Below are 25,986 nucleotides of genomic sequence, written 5' to 3'. Positions count from 1 at the left end.
TGGAGGATTTATATTGAACCTACAGAGCCTTCCACTCTCTCGGATAGGTCTATTTTCGTGGTGGCAAGAGGAGGTTGTGGAAATAAAGGTGGTGGAGGTGGTCATGGATTTCCAGGGAACTGAGGTGGTCTTATGTTCAACCGTACTAGTGGTCAGAGTGGAGGTCGAGATTCAGGGGGAGGTCATGGTAGAGGACAGAGTACTGGTCCTAGAAGGTGCACATGTTGTGAATTAGAGGGGCATACTGTTAAGTTCTGTTAAGTCCCAAACAATTACCCTTGCTAATGGTTCTACCTCTCCCATTTATGGTGTTGGTGATGCTGATCTCACTTCTTTATCTTTACCCTCTATCTTACTTGTACCCAAATTTCCCTTTAACCTCGTGTCTGTTAGTAGATTAACCAAGTCACTTAATTGTTCTATAACGTTTTATCCCTTTTCTTGTGTGTTTCAGGATCTCAAGACGGGGATGAAGATTGGTGGAGGGCATGAAGCAGGTAGATTGTATTACCTTAATGGTGGTGGTCCGAAAGTAGCTCTTCAATCCTCTCTTACTCCTCTCCAGTGGCACTATAGACTTGGTCATCCATCACTTAAGGCCCTGAAGTTACTGGTTCCTTATTTAAGTCATCTTTCATCATTGGATTGCGAGTCATGTCAGCTTGGAAAACACCATAGAGTCTCTTTTAGTCCTAGAGTTGATAGTCGTGCTTTAAGTCCTTTTCTTTACTTCATTCAGATGTTTGGGGTCCAAATAAAGTAGTGTCGTACAATGGCTACAAGTACCTTGTAATTTTTGTTGATGATTATTCAAGGATGAGATGGCTTTATCTTATGAAAGACAAAAGTGAGTTGTTCTCTATTTTTCAAAAGTTTCATGCTGAAATTCGTACCCAATTTGGCGTTCATATTAAAATTCTTCACTCAGATAATGCAAAAGAATACACCTCAACAGCATTTTAGCAATACTTAGAGCACCACGAGGTAATTCACCAAACTTCTTGTTCTTATACCCCACAATAGAATGGTGTGGCTGAACAGAAGAATCGACACTTACCTGAAAATGCTTGGTCTATTATGCTTGATATGAATGTTCCAAAGTGTTTTTGGAGTGATGCTGTCCTTACATCATGTTTTCTCATCAATCGGATGCCCATGTCTATCCTTGGAAGTCGATCTTGTTCCCTACTCTTTCTCCATTCCCTCTTACTCCCAGAGTCTTTGGTTGTGTTTATTTTGTTCAAAATTTAGGACCTAGGCTGGATAAGTTAGATGCACATGCTTCAAAATGCATCTTTCTTGGCTACTCCAAAACCTAGAAAGGGTATAAGTATTACAACCCTAGCTCTCATCGGTCATTCGCTTGTTCTGATGTCACTTTCTTTGAGTATATTCCATTCTTTCTTAGTTCTAATGTTCCTCTTCCTACTCTAGTGTTTCCTCTTCTAGTTCCAATTGAGGACCCCTTCCTACGGTTAATGTCATGTCTCAGTTGTCGTCTTTTCCAGTGTAGGTTAATACCAAAAGGCCACCAATCACACAAGTGTATACTCACAAAAGAGCACCGGCCCCTCCTCTAGTTCAGCCCTCGTCAACGGATCTTGTAGTTGCACCTCCTCCTCCTGACCTTGATCTTCCTATTGCATTGAGGAAAGGTAAACGTAGTTGTACATTTCATGCTATTTCCTATTATGTTTTTGTTGCTCACCTTTCTGCTTCCCATCGATAGTTTATATCTTTGTTATCATTTGTTTCCATTCCTAAGAATGTCCAAGAAGCCATTACCTCTCCAAGGTAGCGACAAGCAATAGAAGAGGAATTGTCTGCACTGGCACACAATCACACGTGGGAGCTTACCACTCTCACTCCTGGTAAGCATGTTGTTGGATGTAAGTGGGTATACACAATGAAATATCTTCCATATGGCAGTGTAGAATGGTTGAAAGCTAGGTTAATGGCCAAAGGCTATTCTCAGTTGTACGGTGTTGACTATATGGAGACATTCTCTCCTATTGCTAAGATTGGTTTAGTTCGGGTGTTGATTTCTCTAGCAGCAATGTATGATTAGCCCCTCTTTCAACATGACATCAAAAATTCCTTCTTACATGGAGATCTTGTTGAGGAGGTATATATGGAGAAACCACCAGGGTTTGTTGCTTAAGAGGAAGATGATCAAGTTTGCAGACTTAAGAAGGCATGGGCTAAAACAATCTCCACGTGAGTGGTTTGGCAAATTCAGTAAAGTAGTGAGGGACTTTGGCATGAAACAATGCCAAGTAGACCATTATGTGTTTAGTTATGAATCAGAAGCTGGGAAGATTTTGTTAGTGGTGTATGTGGATGACATTGTCATAACTAGTAGTGATAGCAGTGGAATCGACAGGTTGAAGAACTTTCTACATGATCACTTCCAAACAAAAGATTTGGGTAAATTGAAATATTTTTTGGGAATAAAAGTTGCAAGGTCAAGGCATGGTATTAACTTGTGCTAAAGAAAATATGTCCTTAATTTACTTGAAGAAATAGGGTTTTTGGGTGCCAAACCAGCTGAAACACCCATGGAACCAAATGTCAAGTTGAGTAGTGATGCAGGTGAAGTGTTTGATGACCCTGGAAGGTAAAAGAGGTTGGTGGGTAAATTGAACTACCTGACTATTACTCGGCTAGATATATTATTTGCAGTAAGTATGGTGAGTCAGTTTATGCAACACCCTTGAGTTCCACATTGGGAGGCAGTTCTAAGAATTGTTAGGTACTTAAAGGGAGCTCTAGATCATGAACTGTTATACAAGAGTGGAGGAACTCTTGAGATAGAGGGATACACAGATATTGTTTGGGTCGGATTTGTGTCTGATAGGAGATCCACTACAGGGTATCGTACCTTCCTTGGTGGTAATCTGGTAACTTGGAAGAGCAATAAACAAACTGTGGCAGCAAGAAGTAGTGTTGAAGCTGAATACAAGGCCATGGCTCATAATACATGTGAACTAGTGTGGCTGAAAAATCTTTTGCAGGCGCTGGGGTTCTCAGTTTACAGACCCATGAGGTTGTACTGTGATAACCAAGCCACAGTCCACATTTCTTCTAATCCAGTCTTTCACAAGAGAACAAAGCATATTGAAGTTGATTGCCACTTTGGTGCAAGACCTGATCCCATATCTTCACATGTTCTCTTCTCCCACAATACTCCTTAGCGTATTACCCAAATTTCTATTAACAACCTCCGCTTGCCCATTAGTTTGGGAATGGCATGTGCTGGGTTATTTCAGTTGGGTCCCCAAACCCCATCCAATCGCACAACTTCTTTTAGGAACAAATCCGCTACATGAGTAGCATCAACTATCTTATAACATGGGATAAAGTGTGCCATCTTCAAAAATCGATCATCCACAACAAAAACTGAGTCATGTCCCTTTATTGTTGACCCTCCTCCATGCATCTCTCATATGATTTGTTCCCATAGTGACCCTTCAAGAATGCATAATTGATTTCCATTAAATAAATAACCTTCGATTATAACAAATTGACAAAATTCAGATTTGTATACCTGTTAGTTTCATAGAGAACAAAACCATGAAGAGACATATTACAAAATAGGATATCTGAAGAACACATCAACAAAAAACATGTCATTATTCTAGACTATTCTTAGTTGACAAGAGTTTAAGGCTACAAATATTTACACCTTGTTCACAAGATTTACAACCTAAATGTACATTGGTCTTTGGATGCAACAATTATAGACGTAATAGACCAAGCATGCAAACTCATAAAGCCTTACAATGCTTTTGTGGTGTTAGTACTAAAAAGACATGTTCCTACCATAGAATAACCCATTAAAATATGATTACAATTGGCTGATATTGCAAAATAGAGAACAAAACCATGAAGAGACATATTACAAAATAGGATATCTGAAGAACACATCAACGAAAAACATGTCATTATTCAACACACTAAAAAAAGTAAAACAATCAACTAATAGAATAGGGTATAAAATAGAAGAAGAAAAAAAAAAGAATAGGGTATAAAATTGTATGATGCATATTATGGCTTTGGCAGATGGCCTAGCCAAGCTTAGAGTTAATAGGAATGAGATATATTGAGAGCTCACTAATCCATTGTAATCTGAACTAGATATTTGTATTGAAAGTAGTGGATAGGCTATCTGAGGCTAGCCTTCTAGGGGCGTGCTTATGATTGTAATGCTCTCTTTTGATTAATGAAATCTTCTTTTAGTTACTGGTAAAAAATCATGTGATGCATATTCTAAACATAGAATAATTCTCACATATTAAAATGGCACCATCATTCCTCTATAAACAAAAATAGAAGCTAGAGTCATGATTCATACAATGGAATGCCGAGGAAATTCGTTAATATATCTGAAGATCGAGCAACATAGGCAACCAGAAGGGCATAGTGTATAGAGATATATGACAAGCTGAAACATATATACAAACATTTTCATGTTAAAATAAAATTTAAAACAAATTGCATTACCGAAACTAAAGATTATGAAATACGGCATACATAACCAAAGATAACACATAAAATACCAACAATTAGCTTATAGGCTCAGATAACTGATTTAACTAGATAAAATTGCTTGTGATTTGAGAAGCAATTTCATTTTTAACTTGCCGGATGAGTTCCCAGCCAATTTAGTACAAATTCTCCAAGAAGATGCATCAGGCATACCCTATCTCCTGGTTAAATAGCATCATGGCTCTCTGTTTTTTGTTTCTATTTTCTGATATCCCCTTTAGTTCTTCTATTGTGATTTTGTAAATTAATAAGATGAACTCCTTGTATAGAGGGTTTAAGAAAACCGCAATAACTTGTTTTACTTTTTAAAGTGTTCACGTGGTTTCGTTTGTGTTATATGGTAAGATATCATCATCGTCATCATCTTTTTACTATAGAGACAGTATGTATATAAGACATAATCTTCTTTATGATACAGAGACAGTATGCATATAAGATATCATCATCATCATCCAAGCCTTATCCCAACTATATGGGGCCAGTGACATGAATCCTGTTTTGCCATTCCATTATTTTAATGTCATATTCATTGTTAAATTATGTATATAAGATATGACCATTATATTTATTTTTGTCATTACTTCTCCATATATGGATCTCTCTTGTAAACCTACATGATTTCCCATACTTAATCAGGGGCATAAGTGTTTTTGTGTTTTTAATTAGAAACATATAAATAATATCTGGCTGACTAGAGATCTACTTTTCTTCTCTCTAGTTCGAACCAGTTCTCTCTCTCTCTCTCTCTCTCTCTCTCTCTCTCTTCTCTGCTATTATTCTCTGTTATTCTAGGGATGACACCAGTACAGATCAGTTCTGTAACATGGTATCAGAGCATCTGTAGTCAGTTCAGGTCAATCCAGATTCTTGCATCACCCTTTGCCCTAGATCTCTGCAGAGATCTCATCAACCACATGGAGATTCACAGAGGGGCTTAAAAGGAGTTGATCATTTTCTGTCTTTGGAGGTTTTCATGCCTCCAATTGGTGGTGAAGTGATTGTTTCAGGGGGTTGGTAAAAACCCTCTAATCGATGGATTGAAGAGGGCTGTTTCAGGTGTAGTGGGTAGATTAGTGCAGGACTGATTTGTGTGGTTTAAATAGGTGGGTTATGGGTGATACAGTGTGAAACAAGTATTGATTGGTTGCAGACCTAGTAATATGTGTTTTGGGTGTATTCAGGTGCTTTCTTTGGTGGAAGGTGTAGGACTGCAGTGACAGTTATTGCTGAAAACTGTGACAGCAGATGTTTTCAGCAATAACCAGACATTAATGTGCAGTGTGGTGGCTAGCAATTGAGGTGGTGTGAAATACTAGTGAGTGGATTTTTCTTTTTTTTACCATGGCAGCTATGGGAGATAGAAGTGAATACAAATCTAGTGTTATGATTCCCCCTAATTACCTGAATGTGCAATGACTTCTATTAAACTGAATGGTGAGAATTGTGCACCTTGGTGAAGCATGTGAAAGAAGAAAAACCCTCAGGTGATTCTCATGGGTACAGTGAGTGGGAACAAGAAAATGCACAGATTATGACATGGTTGTGGAATATTATGGAACCCAAGATTAATGTGAATTTTATGTTCTTAGATACAGTTAAGGAGATTTGGGACCATGAAAAGAAGCTTTACTCTGGACAAGATAACACTACCAAAGTATATCAACTTTAGAAAGAGTATTTTAATCTATAGTAGGGTAATCAAAGTCTTGAGGAGTATTATGCTAGCATCAAGAATCTTCAGAATGAGTTGAATGTTTATCATCCCCTTACATCTAATGTCAAAATTTAACAACAGAAAGAACAACTTGATGTAACCAGATTCTTAGTAGGGTTGAAGGCTGAATATAAACCAGTGAGACCACAAATACTAGGTGGATCTGCCCTTCCCTCTCTTAAAAAAGTATTTGCCCATCTTTAGAGGATTTCTGTTAGACCTCTGGAGTACTCTACTGTGTTTGATAGGTCTGCTTTTGTAGTGACAAGAGGGGGAGATTGTGGTGGCAGAGGAGCTCGAGGAGTTCAGCCAGGTCATGGTGGTAGTAGTGGTCCCATGTTCATTCATGGTGGTCGGCGCATTAGAGGTCAAGATCATAGTTGTCAAGGTGACACCTAGGCAATGCCTAGGCAACAAGGTGCCCTTTGAAGCTCGCCTCACCTAATCGCCAAGCAGTTTTCTACTTCCTACCATAAAATACTTTTTTATTCATTCTTTTTTGAGATTATAATTATAAAATAGACATTACTAAACTAAAATAATCATTTTGTATGTTTATATACTCATTTCTTTTTATTATTTTCTTATTTATTGGGGTTTAATCAACACAAACATTGCTAAATGCTGTATTGAACCCTCAAAGACTTCAACCTGAACCAATAAGTAAGAAGGAACTTAAAATTTTATCTAATCAACACATTTTCTTCTTCTTCTTCTTCTTCTTCTTCTTCTTCTTCTACTACCAATACTTTTTATTTTATTCTTTTCCTATAACAAAAATAAGGGTTCAGCCCCTATATTTTTTTAATTTTATTTTCCTTCTTCCTTTTCTTCTCATGAATATGTTGATTTTCTATACTTTAAATGAAATTTATACTTTTCTTATGAAAATCATGAATAATTATTAAAGAAATATGGTTATGGTACCTAGGGAAATACCATAGGATCTATGTTTTTAACATAAAAACATCCGGTGACTAGGCGACATGGTGCCCCCCAAAAGCCTAGACTCGCCTTGGCACCTTGAAAACTATGGTCAAGATTTAGGGGGAGCTCATGGTAGAAGACAGTAATAGTCCAAGGAAGTATACACACTATGGACTAGAGGGACATACTATCAATTTTTGTTATGCTACATGGGCCACCCTCAACCCGGGCCAATCATGTGGTGGCTAGTGGTGGTGGTACGAGAGATGAAATTCAGCAAGTTGATCAAGCACCTTCTACATCTACAAATGCCTCTGGAAAGAAATGATGAGTGTTCCACAAGATGAGTATGAGTGATTACTTCGGGCTACATCTCAGCAGAATATAGCTATCCTTGCCCACTTAGGTATGGCTTGTCTGGCATCCAAACTCCTTCATTATTGACTCTGGAGCTTCTCATCATAGCACTAGGACTCCATGTGTGTTTTCTTCTCTTTCTCAGTCCTCTACATCACACACAATTACACTTGCTAATGGCTCTACATTTTCTATCTGTGGTATTGGTAATGCTAACGTGGATTCGTTACTCTTGTCCTCAGTTTTGTGTGTTCCCAAATCCCCTTTTAAACCTTATGTTTGTTATGAAATTAATCAAGTCTCTTAATTGCTCTATCACCTTTTACCCTTCTTCTCGTGTTTTCAAGATCTCAAGATAGGGATGAAGATTGGTGGAGGGCATGAAGCTAGTGGACTATATTACAGTAGAAAAGTTGATAGCTATTTTTTGATATAAACTTTGTGAAGAAAAGAAGAAAGAGATGTCTAGAAAGGAAGAGAAGAAGTAGAAGAAAATGAGAGGAAGCCGAAAAGAATTAATTCCGGTCGCCCCCTTCCTTTGATTTATATACTTCATAAAAAAGAATGTACAAATACAAGAATACCCTTTCAAGTTGGGAATAAATGTCACATTCCCAACTTGTGTAGATCATGCTCCAACTTGTTTCTTGCAACACCTTTTGTAAGAACATCAACAAGCTGCAAATCAGAAGAAAGGAAGGCTCGGTAAGAAGGAGAAAGTCCACTATAGGAGAGGTAGTGTGAGATACAATGAGCAATACACTTTCTCTTCCCTTTTCTGAGTGCAATAGGAAGGCCAAGGTCATCTACAATGGGGTTAACGGAATCAATAGGAACTAAAACATCAAAGGAAGCGAGAGGCATACCTCGGCCAATGTCAGTCAAATCTGGAGTCTCCGAGGAGTCGATAGGAAATGATGTGGGTTCTTCTGCTGTGAAATCAACCTCCCTACAAAGTCGTAGGCATTGTCGTGTAAAGCATTGAGAAACAGGAAGCAAGGGAGGTAGTAAAGTAGGTGACATAGGAGGGTCGAACACTGGAGTGGACAAGGGGACTGGAACCGGAAGTGGTATAGATTGCTCACTTCCTTCCCCAAAACACTCCCCCTAAGAAGAACCCCCCCAGAAGAAAGGTGTGGACTCAAAAAAGGTGACATCCATAGTAACATACCGACTCCCAGAGGCTGGGTCATAGCAACAATATCCCTTCTAGTTTTCTACATACCCAAGAAAGACACACTTCTTTGCCTTCGGGTCAAGCTTCGAGCAGTGAGGACCAAGAACATGGACAAAGCAAACACAACCAAATACCCTGAGAGGAATGTGGAACACCTCCCCCTTAGGAAAAAGAAGGCTGAACGGGGTGTTATATCCAAGAATACGAGAAGGCAACTGATTAATCAGGAAAGTTGCTATGAGAACTGCATCACCCCAAAACCGAAATGGAACAATAGAAGGTATCATCATTCTTCTTGCAATTTCTACGATGTGTCTGTTCTTCCTTTCTACTACACTATTTTGTTGTGGAGTGTAAAAACAACTGCTTTGATGGATTACTCCATGCTCTGATAGATATGATGCTAAGTTCTTTTTAAAATATTCCTTGGCATTGTCCGACCTGAACACTTTCACTCGTACCCCAAACTGCGTTAGCACCATCTGATAAAACTGTCAAACCAAGGATGGCACCTCATCATAGGATCTCATCAAGTATATCCAATAGTGCCGAGAAATCCTTTATTACTAGCTTTAAAGGAATGTCTACAATGTTTTCCAAGTTGACAAACTAACAGACTCAAATAGCTTTGGAAATAAGAAACGCAAAGAAGAAAAAGACAAATGCCCCAACCAATTATGCCAAAGCATAATCTAACCCACAGACTCTTGTCAAACTACTAACAGATAAAAGGTTAGTACTTAGTCTAGGAACATGGAGAACAGAGGGTAGGCAAAATGGTATTGGTTATCTTGACAGACCCTTTCCTAGAAATGTTATTGGTTATCTTGATAGACCCTTTCCCAGCAATGGCATTGGTTATCCATCAGCTGTGGAAACTCTATCTCTACCAGAGCAGAGGTGGTAAGAGGAGAAAATGGTGGAAATGTTGAGCATTGTATGGTCTAAAGCTTTGTATGGTCTAAAGCTTTTCATTAAGAAGTAAGGATCTGCTTTGACTCTCCTAGCTGTGTATGTTGGTGACATTGTTGTGACAAAAAGTGATATTGATGAAATTAATTCTCTTAAGCAACTGTTTAATCAAGAATTTGAAGTAAAGGACCTGGGTGAGTTGAGGTATTTCCTTGGGATTGAAGTGGCAAGGTCCAAGCATGCATTTTTATTTCCCAAAGGAAGTATGTTCTTGATCTCTTGGAAGAAACAGGATAATTGGGAGCTAAGCCTACTGATACACTCATTAAGCAAAGTCACAAAATAAATGCAGAGGATGGTAAACCTCTTGAAGATAAAGGTATGTATCAATGGCTTGTAGGAAGACTTCTCTACCTATGCCTGACTCTCCCTGGCATTTCTTATGTTGTCAGTGTTGTTAGTCAGTACATGCACTCTCCCAAGACCTCACACCTCCTTGCTACTGAGAGGATTTTAGCCTACTTGAAAAGGTGTCCAGGCTGAGGTATACTTTTTAAAAATAATGGTCATATGAAAATAGAAGTATACACTGATGCAGATTGGGCAGGTTGTATTGATGATAAGAGATCTACTTCAGGGTATTGTGCCTTTGTTGGAGGAAATCTAGTTTCTTGGAGGAGCAACAAACAAAATGTTGTTGCTCGCTTCAGTGCTAAAGCTGAATACAGGTCTATGGATAATGGTGTTGCAGAAATATTATGGCTGAAATCTCTCCTTACAGAATTGGGAATTGAGTTTGAAAGACCCCTAATGCTATATTGTGATAACCGGGTGACCATTAACATTGCTCATAACCCAATACAACATGGTAGAACCAAACACATTGAAGTTGATAGACATTTAATCCGAGATAAAGTTGCCTCTCCGGAAGTATGCCTTCCTTATGTTGCCACTAATATGCAACTTGTCGATGTCGTCACCAAGGCAGTCAACAGAATCAAGCTTGAAACAAATTTAAGCAAGTTGGGAATGATAAATATATTTTCCCAACTTGAAGGGGAGTGTAGAGAAAATGATTGACCAGCTTGTGGTCCCACTTCTTCATTTGTTTCTCTGATCACAATGCTGTTAGAATGTTTCTTTTAGTTGTTTCTAGTGATAGGGGTATTCCTATCATTGTACCTCTTTTTATTGTAAGCCTAATATAAATAGTACTTGGGGTGGCAGACTAAACAAGTTTGAACCCCTTTTTTCTTCTATTCCTTCTTCCTCCTCTCTTCTTCCTTTCTCTTCTCTTCATCTCTATTTTCTTTTCTAATTACTAAACAGGTCTGAACCTCATTGGTTTCAGACAACTTGAAGCAAGTTCAACAACTAAACACATTCTTTTATTTCCTGGTCTAACAAGGGTCTTCTGAATTTGGGACACCATACAATCTTTTATCTGCACACTTCAAAGCATTGATCAATTCTAATCTGGTGTTTAGATAGCCTATAAAGTTTCGGGCAAACTTCGCACAACTTCCCTACTTCACACAACTCATCTTCCCAGAATCTAATTCTTGCCCCATCTCCCACCTTAAACCATGACTCAACAAATATTTCCTATGTAGTAAGTTTTATTAGTCAGTTTATTCATTCTCCCAAAGATGCACATTTAGCAGCTGCATAAAAGAGTTTTGTTCTACTTGAAAGGCACTCCAGGGAAACATATTATGTTTGCCAAGCATGAAGACATGAAACTAGAGGCATACACTAATACTGACTGGGCCGGATGTATTGATGATAGAAGACCCACCTCAGGATATTGTGCTTTGGTGGCAAGGAACATTGTCTCATGGAGAAGTAAGAAACAGTCTATGGTTGCCAGATCCTCAACTGAAGCAAAGTACAGGGCAATGGCACATGGAGTATCAGAATTATTGTGGTTCATATCGCTTTTGGGAGAGTTGGGTATTGACTATGAAAAGCCAATGATGATCTATTGTGACAACTAGACAACTATCAACATTGCACATAATCCTATTCAGCATGACAAAACTAAGCACATAGAGGTTGATAGACATTTCATAAGGGAGAAAGTTGCTTCAAGGGAAGTCCGCTTGCCATTTATTGCTTGAGAAGAGTAGTTGGTTGATGTTTTGACCAAAGGTGTTCCAAAAGGAAAGCTGACGCACTATATAAGCAAGCTGGGCATGATTAATATCTATGCTCAGCTTGAGGAGTGTAGAGAGACTGGGCTAAATGGGCCCTAATATATCTTTTATGTTTAAGTAATGTTAAATCTGTTTTGTGTTAATGGGCCTTTTCTTAATGAGCCTGTTAACCTCTATTTAAGTTCTTTTAAGTTACTACTTTGTTGGCCGCCCACTTAAAGAGCAGACTTGTAATTAGCATGATTAATTAAGTTTAATAAAAGATGAGTGAAGAGAGAGAGATATCCATCGAACTCTCTTATTCTTTCTCTTCTTCTCCATCTTCTTCTATTCTGTTGTAATCTCTCACTTTTCCTTATTTCTTTTATCAGTTTTATATCAGATTTGAAGGACAGACACACATCTATAGGAAAGATGGTGTGAAATGCAATGGGCTGTACACTTTCTCTTTCCCATGTAGAGTGCAATGGGAACATCAAGATCAATGGGATCAGCTGCAACAATAGTGTTAGGTACAAAAACATCACCATCAAGAGAAATAACAGGCTCAAGCTCAAGGGAAATACCTAGAACTGTATCAGCCGAACCTAGAATCTCAGATGGACTGACGGAGAATGGTGCAGGTTCTTCTACTGGAGCATGTGTGGAGTCAACCCGTTGGTGCTGATTACATTGTTAGGCTAGCCGTAATGGATCAAGCAGTGGAACTGGAGCTGCTGATGGTGTAACAACAAGTGAAACTGATGGATCAAATGAAACAAGAAGAGGAACAAACTGTGAGTTCTCCTAGTGGAGCATGTGTGGAGTCAACCCGTTGGTGCTGATAACATTATGAGGCTAGCCATAGTGGATGAAGCAGTGGGACTGGAGCTGCTGATGGTGTAACAACAGGTGGAACTAATGGATCAAATGAAACAGGAAAATGAACAAACTATGAGTTCTCCTCCCCAAGAAACTCCCCCCAAGGAGAACCACGAGAGAAAAAGAATGTAGATTCAAAAAAGGTAACACAAGTACTGACAAACATGTTCCCTGACACCAAATCATAACAATGCCCCTTTTGGTTTTGAGCATACCCAAGGAGAATACATTTCTTAGCCTTAGGATCCAACTTCTTGCGGTGAGGACTAAGACTGTGAACCAAAGCAAGCACACCCAAAAACTCTCAGAGGTATATGAAATATCTCCCCATCTGGAAAAAGAAGACTAAATGGCACCTTAAACCCCAAAATGCATGAAGGTACATGGTTAATCAAGTACACAACCATGAGAACTGCGTCCCCCCAAAAATGAGTAGGAACTGAAGCATACACCATAAGACTTCTTGCCACCTCCACAATGTGACTATTTTTCCTCTCTGCTACCCCATTCTACTGCGATGTATATGCACAACTACTCTGATGAATCACTCCATGCTCAAAAAATGTGGTCAAATCCTTCTTAAAGTATTCTCTAGCATTGTCTGATCTGAAAACCTTAGTCCTCACTCCAAATTGTGTGAGAACCATCTAGTAGAACTATCGCACCAAAATAGGTACCTCATCACGGTAACCACCCATGGAAGAAATATGATAAGGTTCCCATACATCAGTGTGAACAATATCAAAAGCAAAAGAACTTCTTTTATTACTTGATTTAAAAGAATGTCTACAATGTTTTCCCAACTAAGAACTTTCACACTCCAAACTAGATAACTGAAGAGGCTCAAACAACTTTGGAAACAAAGATCTTAATGAAATAAAAGAAAGATGACCCAAGCGATTATGCCAGATCATAATCGAACTCACTAACTCTAATCCACTACTACTGCTGCTACTAACATGATGGCTCTGATGTCTCAGAATCTCATCTAAAAGGTAGACTCCATTCACTTCACGACCACTCCCATTTGTCCTCTTTGATTCTAAATCCTACAAAACACAATTACCAGGAAGGAAAGTCACTGAACAGTTCAAATTTCTTGTCAAAGAACTCACAGAAAGAATATTAGTATGGAGTCTAGGGACATGTAAGGCAGAGGATAAAGTGATGTCATCAATCACTCTAATTGTCCCTTTCCTAGCAATGGGAATATGGGAACCATCTGTTGTAGAGACTCTGTCTCTACTAGAGCACAACTGGTAAGAACTAAAATGGGTAGGTATATTGGTCATGTGCTCAGATGCCCCCCTGAGTCTATAATCCAGGGAAGTCCCTCCTTACCTAACGTGGATGCATAATTTACAACTGCATATGAACTACCTGTATGAGCAAAGGAAGTAGTACGATTGGCTCCTACACTCTGTTGCCCATCTAAAGAACTAGAACTGGCTGAATCCTGCTTGCTCATAAGTTGTCCATACTTCTCCAATTCAGTTCTAACTGCTACTACTGCAATGTACTCCAAGTCAGCTTGGGTAAGATGCCCCAAAGAGTCTCCTATAATTCCCATATTTGCATTTCCCTTCTTGTTCTTGACCTGAGCCAGTATGAGATGTGGGTAGAGCTTCCAACAAGTGTCTCTGGTATGCTAAGTCTTCTAACAGGTTGTTGCATCCTTCGTACTCTCCCAAACCATAGTCTCTAAGTGATCTATCTCCTGCCACAGTGTTTTCAGCATGGAGAAATACATGGCAAGTGGTCCATCTCTCTGTTTTGTATTAATCACATGATTCCTTAACTGATAGGCTCTAGCTACATTTGGTTTATGGGAATAGGTTTCAGTCACTCCATCCTAAATTTTCTTTGCAATATTAGCTCACAAAAAAATTTTACCAATGTGAGGTAACATAGAATTACACAGCAGGACATCACCATGTAATTCTCATATACCCACTAGGAGGAATCTGTATTAGGTTTCTTCTCCTCCCTAGTTTCCCACGAGCACCAATAGCCATCTTGGCTTATTGTACCCATTCTAAATAATTTGCACCATGCAATTACATTACGACAATAATTCCAAACCCAAAAATATCACTAGTACCTCCAACACCCAGACCCATGTTACCGGTGGACTAGGTAGAAAGCCTCCAAGATCAAATCGATCTCACACACAAGGGTAACTGACCTTTCCGGAAGAAGAAAAGCCTATCCAGAGAGAAATCCCTCTTCTCTCACCGTCTCCCATCGGAGAGAAAATTGAATTGATCACTCTAGAGGGCTCAAAAACTCCCATAAACCAAACTACCCCTTGTATATAACCTAGAGAAGTCCAACAAAGTCCAAGCACCCAAGATTAGATCAAAATTGAAGAGTCCAACTTGACTAGGACTCTTCCCCACACTCTAGTTCTTCCTGATTTTGATGCCAAAACACAAATCACCCTCTTGATGACTGGAACCCACCAAAAAAATCCAAGAACTGGGCAGTCTGAAGTAGATTGATCAGCCCTTTATCTCCTGTTGCAATCGGCTGATCTAGGACTGCATGGAAGAACTCCAAGAAACCCTAGTCTTGCTATGATACCAAGTAGAAAACTGTTGAAGCAAAGAATTTGTAAAGAAAAGAGATATTTCTTAAAGAAGAAGAGAGAGAAGAGGAGAAATTTTTTTGAGAAAATTTAACTAGGCAAGAAGAGAAGAAATTGAGAAAGAAAAAGAGAGCAATCACTTCTGGCCGCACCCTCCTCACATAAAACTTTTAATTAAAAATGGGTACAATGACTAATATGCCCTTATAGAGTGGCTAACACATAAAACTGCCTATATAACTCAACATAACCACTAAAAGGAACCCAACAAGAGTGTTGTGGTCCCCACTCCCTATCTAAACAATAAATAAACAAAAACAACTACTAAATCTGCACAAATCTGCCCAAAAACCTAAACACCTATCACCTCAAGCTTCCTTACCTACAATCTCATCTTTACTCGCAACCTCAACAACGACACTAACACTCCTTTTTCCATCTTCCTCCTCCCCCCTCCCAACCTCTCTGAACCAGCTGAAACATTCTTGCCCAAAGTCAAAGACCCTGACTTTTCAGTTCCACATCTGACTGTAGTTGAAACCCAAGGTTCGGAGGAGGTGCAAGTCCCATCCGTACCCCTTCTTTCTTGCACTCCATCTCTGACATCTCTAATCACCAAAGAAGGCGTGCAATCGTCGAAACTCACTTCTATATCACCAACAATCCTCTTCTTACCACGTTTATCAAACTTTGTGATCTCCCATAACCATCTTTCTCCCTTTCTATCTCTAACCTCCGTCTAGGAACTCCTACCTGCAGTTCCACTTCTTTTAAAACTTGGTTGGTTGAGCCCTAGAAACTTTCTCTTGCCAGATTTCCTAATCTTTTTTTCTTGTCTTCCACTATGCCCAGCAGCGCTGAGATCTAGAGCTCTGTTTGAAAGCCCTTTTGGACGAGTCGAACACTTCAGTCGGTCCTACTGAACTGAGGTAGAAGATAACCTCTCTACTCGATTCACGTGGTGACTTAAAAAGTCACCTAACCGTCTTTTACTTACCCGTCCAAAGTCCTAAAATCGGTTCCACCTCTTTAACTCGAGCCAGTTCGGGCCATCTCTGACTCGACTTTGAATTATCTATTGGACCCAACGTCTTAGATGATGTGGACCTACAATTAACAACCTCCACAAAGGACTTTTCACCTGTCCCTAGTTCGCCACTTTCAAGTAATTTTGATTCCCCAAAGAACCTGTGTGAACCCTCTTCGTTAACCTCCAACATTTGGCCAAACAGCCCTTGACCTTTGGCTAGATGTTTCCTTACCACATGTAACCCATCCCTCGAAAATGCCATCATCTTCTTCCTTGGTATACTTCATCCATAGTGACACTTCAACTTCCAATAGAACCCAAACCTTGAGCTAGAGACCTTCAACAAGCAGATTTAGGTAAGGGTGCAAATGGATCGGATCATCTTCTTCCTTGGTATACTTCATCCATAGTGACACTTCAACTTCCAACAGAACCCAAACCTTGAGCTAGAGACCTTCAACAAGCAGATTTAGGTAGGGGTGCAAATGGATCGGATCATGATCCAATCTGATCCAAGATCCGATCCTATTTGGTTGAATTTGGATCACCCCTATTCATATCTTTGGATAGGATTTGGATCACCCTCTACCCGATCCGATCCGATATATATATATAAACATATATAATACATATATTTGTTATTTATTTATTTATAAATATATTTTTTATATTATGTTTTTATAAATTTATTATATTATTAAAGTTTTTATAAAAAAACATGTATACATATGATGAAAATAATTAAAAAATACTTATATTTTTTGTTTTTACTTTATTTAAATTACTATATTTTATTTTTCTTTTAATAATTTATTAATTTTTAAAGAAAACAAGTCGAATTGGATCAGATCTGAAGCTCCAACTTATCAATAGGATTCGAATTCAAATCGAGTCCTATCAGATCCGATCGGATCTTCGGATCAGATCAGCTCCAACATGAACAGTGTCGGATCGGATTCTCAGATTTGAATCCAATCTGATCCATTTGCATCCCTAGATTTAGGCATCTAGGGACTTTTTAGGTTTCAATACCATGATTCTGATTCTCGTGGCATGAAGATCTTGGAGATTATATGCTATCAACTTTCCACCCATGACCTGGATCATCTTTTCAAGAAATTCCTCATTCCATAAATTAAAGGGGAGTCCCACTAGATAAAGCTGAAGAATTCCTTTAGGGATCAGATTCTGATTACAAGACGTATACCAGCCCTCTGCCATAATCCTGCCAATTGAAGACTCCATGCATTTCAGGAGTGGGGAGCTCGACTTCTTCGTCGGCTCCAAATAGCATGGCCCTCGAATCATCAAAAGGCTTAATATCCACAGAATCTTTTAAGTTGAATCTCTTCACAACTGCCTCCAGGATCCTCCCCTAATCTATAACTTTTTTGTCTGTTGTTAATAATTACTTTCTTTTCCCAAACTCCTTTCTCCCCATCTAATAGCACCTTTGAACTTTTAGTTTTGCTGCACACTAAGCTTATGGATCTCCTTATTTTTATTTTTCTTCCTTCAAATTCTCATTGCCGCTCTGCTTATTGCAGACCTCTGAACCATTGCAATGTTTTGGAGTTTGTCTTCCTTCCACTTTCAGCAAAAACTCCTGTAATAAATCTGCAAACGATCTCCACCCTGTTCTCTTTCTACCCTCTGGTACACATAGCATATGTTTTCTGTTATCACCAAATATTTCCATGATCACAACAAACTAACCTTTCACATTTCTCCTTATCTCAACTTCAAACTTTTTCCCATCTGCACCCACTGCACTCTTCCAACCTTGTTTTTAAATGGAGAATGCCGTCCCATCCATGAATCCCTTCAGCCATCCAATCACCTCCTCAGTTACACGAATGGTGCCTCTTTTTTCTTCTCTAATCTTTAATGTCCACCTACTTTGTTTCTGCCTTCTTCAAACCAAAACCTCTTAGCTTCAATATCCACTTCCCTTCTCCACTTCGTTGTTGATGAAAAAACTTCTTCGTACGCCATTCTCTTACTCACCCACTGTAGATATCACCAATCCACATGATCATAAGCCTTCAATATCCACTAATAAATTTCTTTCTTCACAAAGTAATAAATCACCATTGAACAATATTATCAAAAACATGAGCAATTAACAATATAATTGATTTGACAATACTTATTAAAAATTTGAATGAAAGATTATACATTAACTCACCAAGCAATTTGAATTCCAATTTTTCCAAGCGTTCGCATGGCCATTGACACCTGAAATTAAGGACAGAGGATCAGAATCATATAATGTGCACATAGAAACAGTATCCATGATATATGAATTGATACGTGTCTCCAGTGGATGCACAACATGGGCAACACTAAGAAATTGAATTTAACAAATTTAGACCATACTTAACTTCTTTGATAGTAGGTCAATGGACCCTAATCTTTTCCCTCTAACTCTCAGCTTGCCAACCAAACCTAGCACCAACCCATTTATTGCTGGTTTGGTGAAGAAAAATTAAACTGGAAAAGGTTTTCACAACAATCCAAGGTGACCTTCTCTACTGATGAAGTATACTTTTATGAGCTCATATTTGATGTTATGGATATTGATGTTAGCCACATTATTCTTGGTAGACCTTGGCAATTTCATTATGATGTAACTAACAATGGTAGGAAACAATCCTTACGTTTTCTATAAAAAGGACTATGAGATTGTTCTTGCACCAATGGAAATAAAGAAATGACCCAAAGCTTTTCAGGTAGAAACGTGAACTCCTAAATGAAGCATTGGATATTGATGTTGATGTAACTCATAATGGTAGGCAACAATCTTTACAGTTTCTACAAAAACGACTACGAGATTGTTCTTGCACAATTGCACCAATGGGAATAAAGAAATGACCCAAAGATTTTCAGGTGGAAGGGTGGACTCTTAAACAAACATTGGGCTTCATTTCCCTTCCAAAGAGACTCCTTATTTATAAATAATGTCCAAAGAGACTGTCAGATCTTGTTTTTGGTCTACTTCAGAAATGTCAGTAAAAGCTTTGTTGATCTGATCATCACCCTTTCCCTCTTTACATACCCTCCTTTCTCTTTTAATAAAATTTTTCCCTCCATTTTTCTATCATCAAAAATTTTTCTCTCCATTTGCTAAGAGACTACAAATGCAAACCAAGAATCTCAACATAAAATGATCATGAAACAGTAATACAATAAGTCATGAAGGGAAGGATTCTTTTTTTTGAAGATAAAAAAGAATAAACTTCATTAATGAAAAAAGGAAAGAAAGTTAGAGAGGATACAACAGGGTGATAAGAAATCACTCAGCAAAACAAGCCCACCCAAAAACAAAAAAAAAAAAGAAAAAAAAAAAACTAAAACAGAAAACCAGCCCTACAAAGTCTAGTACACCCTCAGAAATCCAAACCCAGATACAACTGCAAAAACCCCAAACAAATATCATGTATACCCCTCCCACCAATCACTGGAATAGATAAGCGGGAAACTGCAGGTCCGACACCCTTCCAACCCCTGCCAAAAAAAAAAACAGAAGAAAACACCTCAATCCCCACCATCCATTTCCACTGAAAAACACAACTCAAGCTTTATCCATTTTCTCCGTGTATCCATTGTCTGAAGCATAGCTCTCACTGCTCGTCTGAGAAACTTTCTTTGTCTTCTGCCCCTTCTTCTTTAGTCCCATCCCAAACATCCCAACTTTAACCTGGCAAAAGTTTTTGAGACTTGCATCGTTTGATTGGTTTTCCATCTTCTAAATCTTCTCACTGCAATAGAGGCTTAGAGTTCACTGATCATAAAGTCTAGTTGAATGAAATGTTTATTTTGGAAGCTAGATCTAGCCCATGATCCATCAACTTCATTTCTAAACCATCCAACAAACCACCTGGGAGTGCCCTCCACCTCTACCTGCTCAATACACTCAGTGAAGCTGACATCACCACCCCCCATCTCCAGCCAACCAAACCATTAGGCTCAAAGTTAGCTGATCTCAAAATCCAGGTGAATGGAATTTTTACCTGGAAGCTATCTAGCTCTAGCAATAGCCCATGATCCTCCACAACACCATTTCCAAACCACCTGCAAGGTGCTCTCCACCTCTACCTCCTCAATACCCAGTGAAGCCATCAACTTGAGGCCCTGGAGTAGGATCCCAATTTTTCCCTCATCAAGATCCTTCTGAAATCCCTTAGTTCTTAAGAACACTATATTTTCTGATTTTTCCTTCATTATAGAAGGCTGCTTAGATCCCCTAGACCAACACCTTTTTCCTTTTCTTCTTGATTTTAATCTATACCAAGAATTCCTCTTTTTAGCAATGAATTCTCATCATCTTCTCACAAGGCATTCCAAAATCCAAATGTATAGTTTATAAACATATAAGAATAAACTTATGTACTCAACCAAAATGGTTAAAGAATGCACATAATAGTCATCTACAGGTCTTCTGATGTCAATTTAGTGTAAAACAAAATACTGTATGTTTTTAATCATTGAGGCAATCTTAAGCAGTTAGAGAGCAAAAACAACTTACCAGAGAGACGCCACCAGAACCAAGTTCACACATGGTGTTTACATTTACTTCGGCAATGAGCAATCCAGTAACAACCTGCATTAACTTGGTTAGCTATAGAATATTTGTCTTTTTTTTACTTATTTGATACTTCAGAAAGAGAAAAATAAAAAGAAAAAAAAAAAAAAACTCTCTCCAGTTATTAGAAGAATTAATAATGAGCACTTCACTTTTCTTAACTAAATAAAATACCATGATGAATGGTAGTTTCGCCACTTCACAGTTTCCCCACATGGGCCTTTTATTTTCAGCCAATTCTTTTTGTGTAATTGATGGGCCTTGGCCCATAGTTGTTTTAAGTTTTTATTAGTGTTCTTTAACAGTTTCCCTTCTAAGGGCATATTGGTCCTTGTGTATATACTTTTTGACAAAAGTATAAATACAAGTTGAATGGGACGGCCCAATACTTTTGGCTCCCCCTTCGTTCTCTTCTATTCTTCTCTTTCCCTTCTCTTCTTCTTCCCAACTGCTGAAAATCTATTGCTGCATAGATTTTTCTCTGTTTTCCTGGGTTGCAGAATTCTACTTGGTATCAGAGCCAAGTTAGGAGTTCTTTGAGTGGATTCCATGCTATTTTTTTTTATCATAAAGGATTTCATTAATTAGAAAATGATCGGGACTTGGGTTTCAGAAGAGGACTATATGATCATGAAATGAACATTGTCATTGACCTTCTTCAGAACTTGGAAGGGATGTGTTTGGAAGGGATAGGAGAATTTGGACGCCTTCACCCTCGGGTTCCTTTTCTCATGGTTCCTTTTTTCAGCCTTTATCCAAGTGCCTTCCTTTCCTTCAAAAGAGATTTGGTTTAAACCTATTCTTCTCAGGATGGGTGGTTTGTGCTGGGAAATGTATTTGGAAAGATTTAATACTTGTAAATTACTACAAAGAAAAAGACCCAATTGATGCCTTTCCCCTCATTGGTGCTCCCTTTGCAAAGCTAATGGTGAGAATTGCTATCACTTATTAATTTCCTGCCCTTTTTCTTCTTCAATTTGGGAATGGTTCTTGTCTTTGTTTGGGTGCAGGTGGAACCCTCCTCCTAGTGTACAAAGCCTATCCGCTTCCAATTTCCTAAGCTGATCAAAGAAGAGGGGAAGAATATTGTGGCAATGCACAAGGGCTGCAGTGTGTTGGACAATTTGGGAGAAGAGGAATCAAAGATTCTTCCATGAAAAAACAAGTAAAGAAGCTGTCATTGAAGCTATCACCATAAAGGCAGTCCATTGGGTAAAGTCATTGGAGATTTTTAGAGATATTTCTGGCATTGAGGTGTGAGAAAGTGGAGGGAGGTGGCTGATTCTGCTCCAGTTAAGGAGGTGGTTAGGCCTTTATGGTCCCCACCCTCTAGTGGTTCCATTAAACTTAACTTTGATGGTAGTAGTGAAGGTAATCCTAGCCCTTCTTGTATAGGAGGAGTTTTTAGGAAAGAAGAAGGAAACATCATTGCACTATTCTCAGGCCCAATTGGTGAAGGAGATTCCTTAAAGCTATGTTTGGTTTGAAGGAAAATGTAGGGAAAGGAAGGGAAAGGTAGGGAAACCTTTACAAACCTTGTATTGGTTTCCCTATCTTTCCCTTCCTTTCCCTACCTTTTCCTTCAAACCAAAAATAGCCTAAGAGCTGAAATTATGGCTGTTATGGAAGGGATTCAGAAGGCTAAAGAGCTGAATATCAGGAAGCTGGTAATAGAAGGTGGCTCGAAGCTTGGAATTAGTTGGCTCCAAAAAAAGGAAGAAGAGGGATGGTGGTGCTACATTCATGAGAAGAGGAAAGCTGTTAAACTGCTATAAGGGGTAGAGGTGTCTTGTAATTGGGTCAAAAGAGAAGCAAATTCTGCATCCGATACACTTGCTAAACAAGGGGTGGGAAGGAATGATTTATTTTGGGCTGTACACTTGCTAAAAAAACCTCTCTTATCTCCCCCAAACAAGAAATATTGCAGAAAAATTACAGTTGGACCCAAAACAAGTTCTCCCTATTCACCCCTTGCTTTGCTAACCCATCAGCAAAGGAGTTCGCACATCTCTTAACCCAAGCTACTTTAATTTCCATGTCTTTTATCAGCGACTTGAATTTTTTCTTCTCATTTCTGTACATCCACATGCCAGTTTTGTCTCCCTTCAGCCAGTATACCACCAGCCACTTGAATTTTTTCTTCTCATGTCTTTTTTTCTCTATTTTTTTGGGTTGTAAATAACTCATCAAAAAAGGTAATGCACAATTGAAAAAGAAAACAGAAAGGGATAGAGTAATCACTCATAAACAAACAGCTCTGTGAATAATACCATTCAACCTAACTATTACCATATAAATCCAGCATATGACGCATGTAATTGCAGAGGGCAGAAATCCTGCTTCTTGTGTCACTGCAGGGATTGCAAGGATACCTGCACCTACCTATAAAATTTAAAAGAATTTGGAAATGAAAATGTTAAAGCAAATAAAGCAGATTAATCAATAATATAGTCCTATTTTTAGATTAAGATAGGTGTTAGTTTTCATTATTAGCTAACTAGATATGTAATTTATGAATCAAAAGACATATCCAATGTCTTCCTAAAATGCAACGGTATTGAGGTAAGTGAATGTTTACTTGCATGAATGCATTTACATATAAAACTGCAATGTTTTGTAAACAAGGTTGGATCTGAAATTTTTTTTATCAACAAAAGGTTCTCCAAAACCCATGTTAAGGCTCATATACTAGCCAATTTATCAATTATTATTGGTCAATTGTTCAGTTGCAGATTAAAAAGATCTAATTTTATATCTCAAACCAGAAAACCCCAGGTCTGTTTACAGTTGAGCTTGTATCAGTGTATGTCAAATACGTGCTTTCACCTACCTAAGTTTATCCTATCAGCACCATATCAATGCTGGCAAAATGATTATGTGCAATATGAAATAGATGTATGAATGTGTCATGCAAGTACAACCATGAACTTAAAAGCATGAACTCTTACGGTTATAAGCATGTTAGCGAATACAAATAAGAGAATATATGCAAGCCATATGCTTGAATGAATACATTTACTGTATTAACTTTAAACAAATATTTACCACCTAGAGAAGCATTAGTACGAAAGTATGTATACGCAATAGCGTTTCTATGTATAGAACGTCAGCAGTCATCTAAGCATATCTGTGAGCATTGACCTCTGTATGAAATCCGTTAACGAGGAAATCATACCGTGGTTCCTGCAACCAGAAAAATTCCACTAGAAAGGCTACCTGAAAAATAAAAACAAAAAACAACAGAAACTATTTAATGCCCAACTCACTCATCATTCTTAAGGACACCTAATTTCTCAAAAAATAAGAAAAAATAAAAACAGAAAAAAAATGGTAAAAGAAACGCAGGAGACATTGCTGTTGATCAAAAACAAAAAATGCGGAGAAATTTGAATTATGGAGGCATTGGAGTTCAAATTCAATAGAAACTTGAAAACTGACCAGGCTCCCTCTTCAATGTTGCTTGATTCAAGTTAGAAAACAGCCTCTCAAATTTTTCGGTGGGTTGCCTCTGCGAGAAACACGTTAGGGTTCGAAAAGGAGAAATTGGTCGAGAAGGCGATGTGAACTGGAACGATCTGGAGATTTTATTCTGAGAAAGTGTAATTGGAAGTGGTTGGCGTCTTCTTGATTGAATTGAGAGGAGAGGAATTTGAAGAGAGAACGAGCAAAGCGCCATTATTGCTGCTCGTCTTCCTCTCTGCTCTATGGGGAGGGAAATTGAGTTTTCAAATAGATGACGAGGCAGTGAGCCAGTGATACACTTTTCTCTCCGAGACGATAACAAATCCTCTCAGTGGTGACTGGTGAGAAATCAGGAACTCTGCATAATGACAGAAATACCCGTTCAGTATGGAAAAGTAACGGCTCTCTCTTTTGGGAAACATAGGTGTCGTTTGGCATTTTATGACAGAAATACCCGTGCGAAGACCCTGACCACACTCTTTGCACAGCCTTTTACAACCGTGCATTGCGAATATTTCGGTATTTATATGGCATTTTATGAGTTAACTTTGGCCTATGCTGTTAAGAGTGTTTTTAGGCTGAAAAAAGAATTATTATTTTACCCCATTCTATGGTAACGTAACGTGATATTCCCAAAAATGTTCTAACATAGAGGCCTTTAGCCTTTAACAGCAAAAGTTTTTTTATATTTACAATGCAAGGTTGCAAGGAACTATGAGAATGGGCTGGCCTGATTCAGCCCCACCAGTATCCATGTTAATCATGAGTTGGAACTGCCATGGGGTCTCACGTCCTAAGGCAATTCAAGGGTTAATGGATTTTGTCTCTCGTTTTAATTCAAATATTATTTTCTATATGAGACCAAAATCCAAGAAACTAAATTAAATTCTTTAATTAATACTTTGCACTATCCTAACTCTATTATAATTAATCCTGAAGGCCGAATAGATGGATTAGCAGTCATTTGAAGAGCTGCTATAAATGCTTCTATTTTTTGGTCAAGTATCAAGTATGTCTTCCTAAAAATTCAATCCACCTTTGAAAATTGGTTACTAGGTTTTATATATGGTCCTTCAGTTAAATATCAAAGAAATGCTTTTTGGGAGAATACAAATGTCTTGTTACAAACAGTTGATTTTCCTTTTATTTTAATTGGTGATTTCAATGAAGTTGCCTCAATAGATACTTCTAATCCTTCTTCTTCTACTTTTAATATCAATCGTCTAACCTCTTCTCAATATAGAAATTTAATTTTAAATCATAACCTTCTAGAACTTAATCTTCAAGGTGGTGGAACCTCTTGGTCAAATAAAAGAACAATGGATCACATCCATAGAACCTTAGATAGAGCTATCTTATTTCCTGACTGGCTTCAACTTTTCCCAGATACCTCTCTTACTCTACGGTCAAAATGGGGTCCTGACCACCACCCATTGTTTTTAAACCTCCACCCCTAGCATTAAAAATTACCCAAACATTTTAGATTTTTTGAGATGTGGTTATCAGATTATTCGTGTAAACAAATAATAGAAGAAGGATGGACTCATCAAGTTAATAGATATGTAGCTTTTCGATTGACAAAGAAGTTGGATGAAATTATCATGACCAGAAAACAGCGCCATGAAATTTCCAACCAAGTATGGCATAGGGGTGGCACGCGAGGACCAGAA

At 38.3% G+C, this 25,986-nt stretch overlaps 1 protein-coding gene across 3 annotated transcripts in view; it reads right to left on the bottom strand.

The window, feature by feature from the left end:
- Window positions 1-24,700, bottom strand: part of LOC104588783 (Tryptophan/tyrosine permease) — a 114,807-nt gene extending 90,107 nt beyond the window's left edge. The window contains exons 1-6 of one of the 3 annotated variants that reach the window (XR_016083105.1): window positions 24,293-24,700; window positions 24,030-24,070; window positions 23,144-23,236; window positions 20,798-20,872; window positions 18,458-18,507; window positions 4,355-4,444 (exon numbers count right to left, since the gene is read on the bottom strand). Coding sequence is in view for 2 of the 3 variants with exons in the window: in XM_088899382.1 (XP_088755508.1) it covers window positions 4,355-4,444; window positions 18,458-18,507; window positions 20,798-20,872; window positions 23,144-23,236; window positions 24,030-24,070; window positions 24,293-24,530 (587 nt within the window). In the remaining variant the exon portion in view is untranslated. The remainder of the gene's footprint in view (window positions 1-4,354; window positions 4,445-18,457; window positions 18,508-20,797; window positions 20,873-23,143; window positions 23,237-24,029; window positions 24,071-24,292) is intronic. The other 2 variants (XM_088899382.1, XM_088899381.1) reach the window with 2 other exon arrangements.
- Window positions 24,701-25,986: the final 1,286 nt, after the last annotated feature.

The sequence above is a fragment of the Nelumbo nucifera genome, chromosome 2, assembly GCF_055504915.1.
Source record: "Nelumbo nucifera cultivar China Antique chromosome 2, China Antique-T2T, whole genome shotgun sequence".
In the NCBI taxonomy this organism is placed as follows: domain Eukaryota; kingdom Viridiplantae; phylum Streptophyta; class Magnoliopsida; order Proteales; family Nelumbonaceae; genus Nelumbo; species Nelumbo nucifera.
The sequence above is the reverse complement of the archived record's forward strand: the minus strand, read 5'-3'. Positions and strand labels throughout refer to the sequence as shown.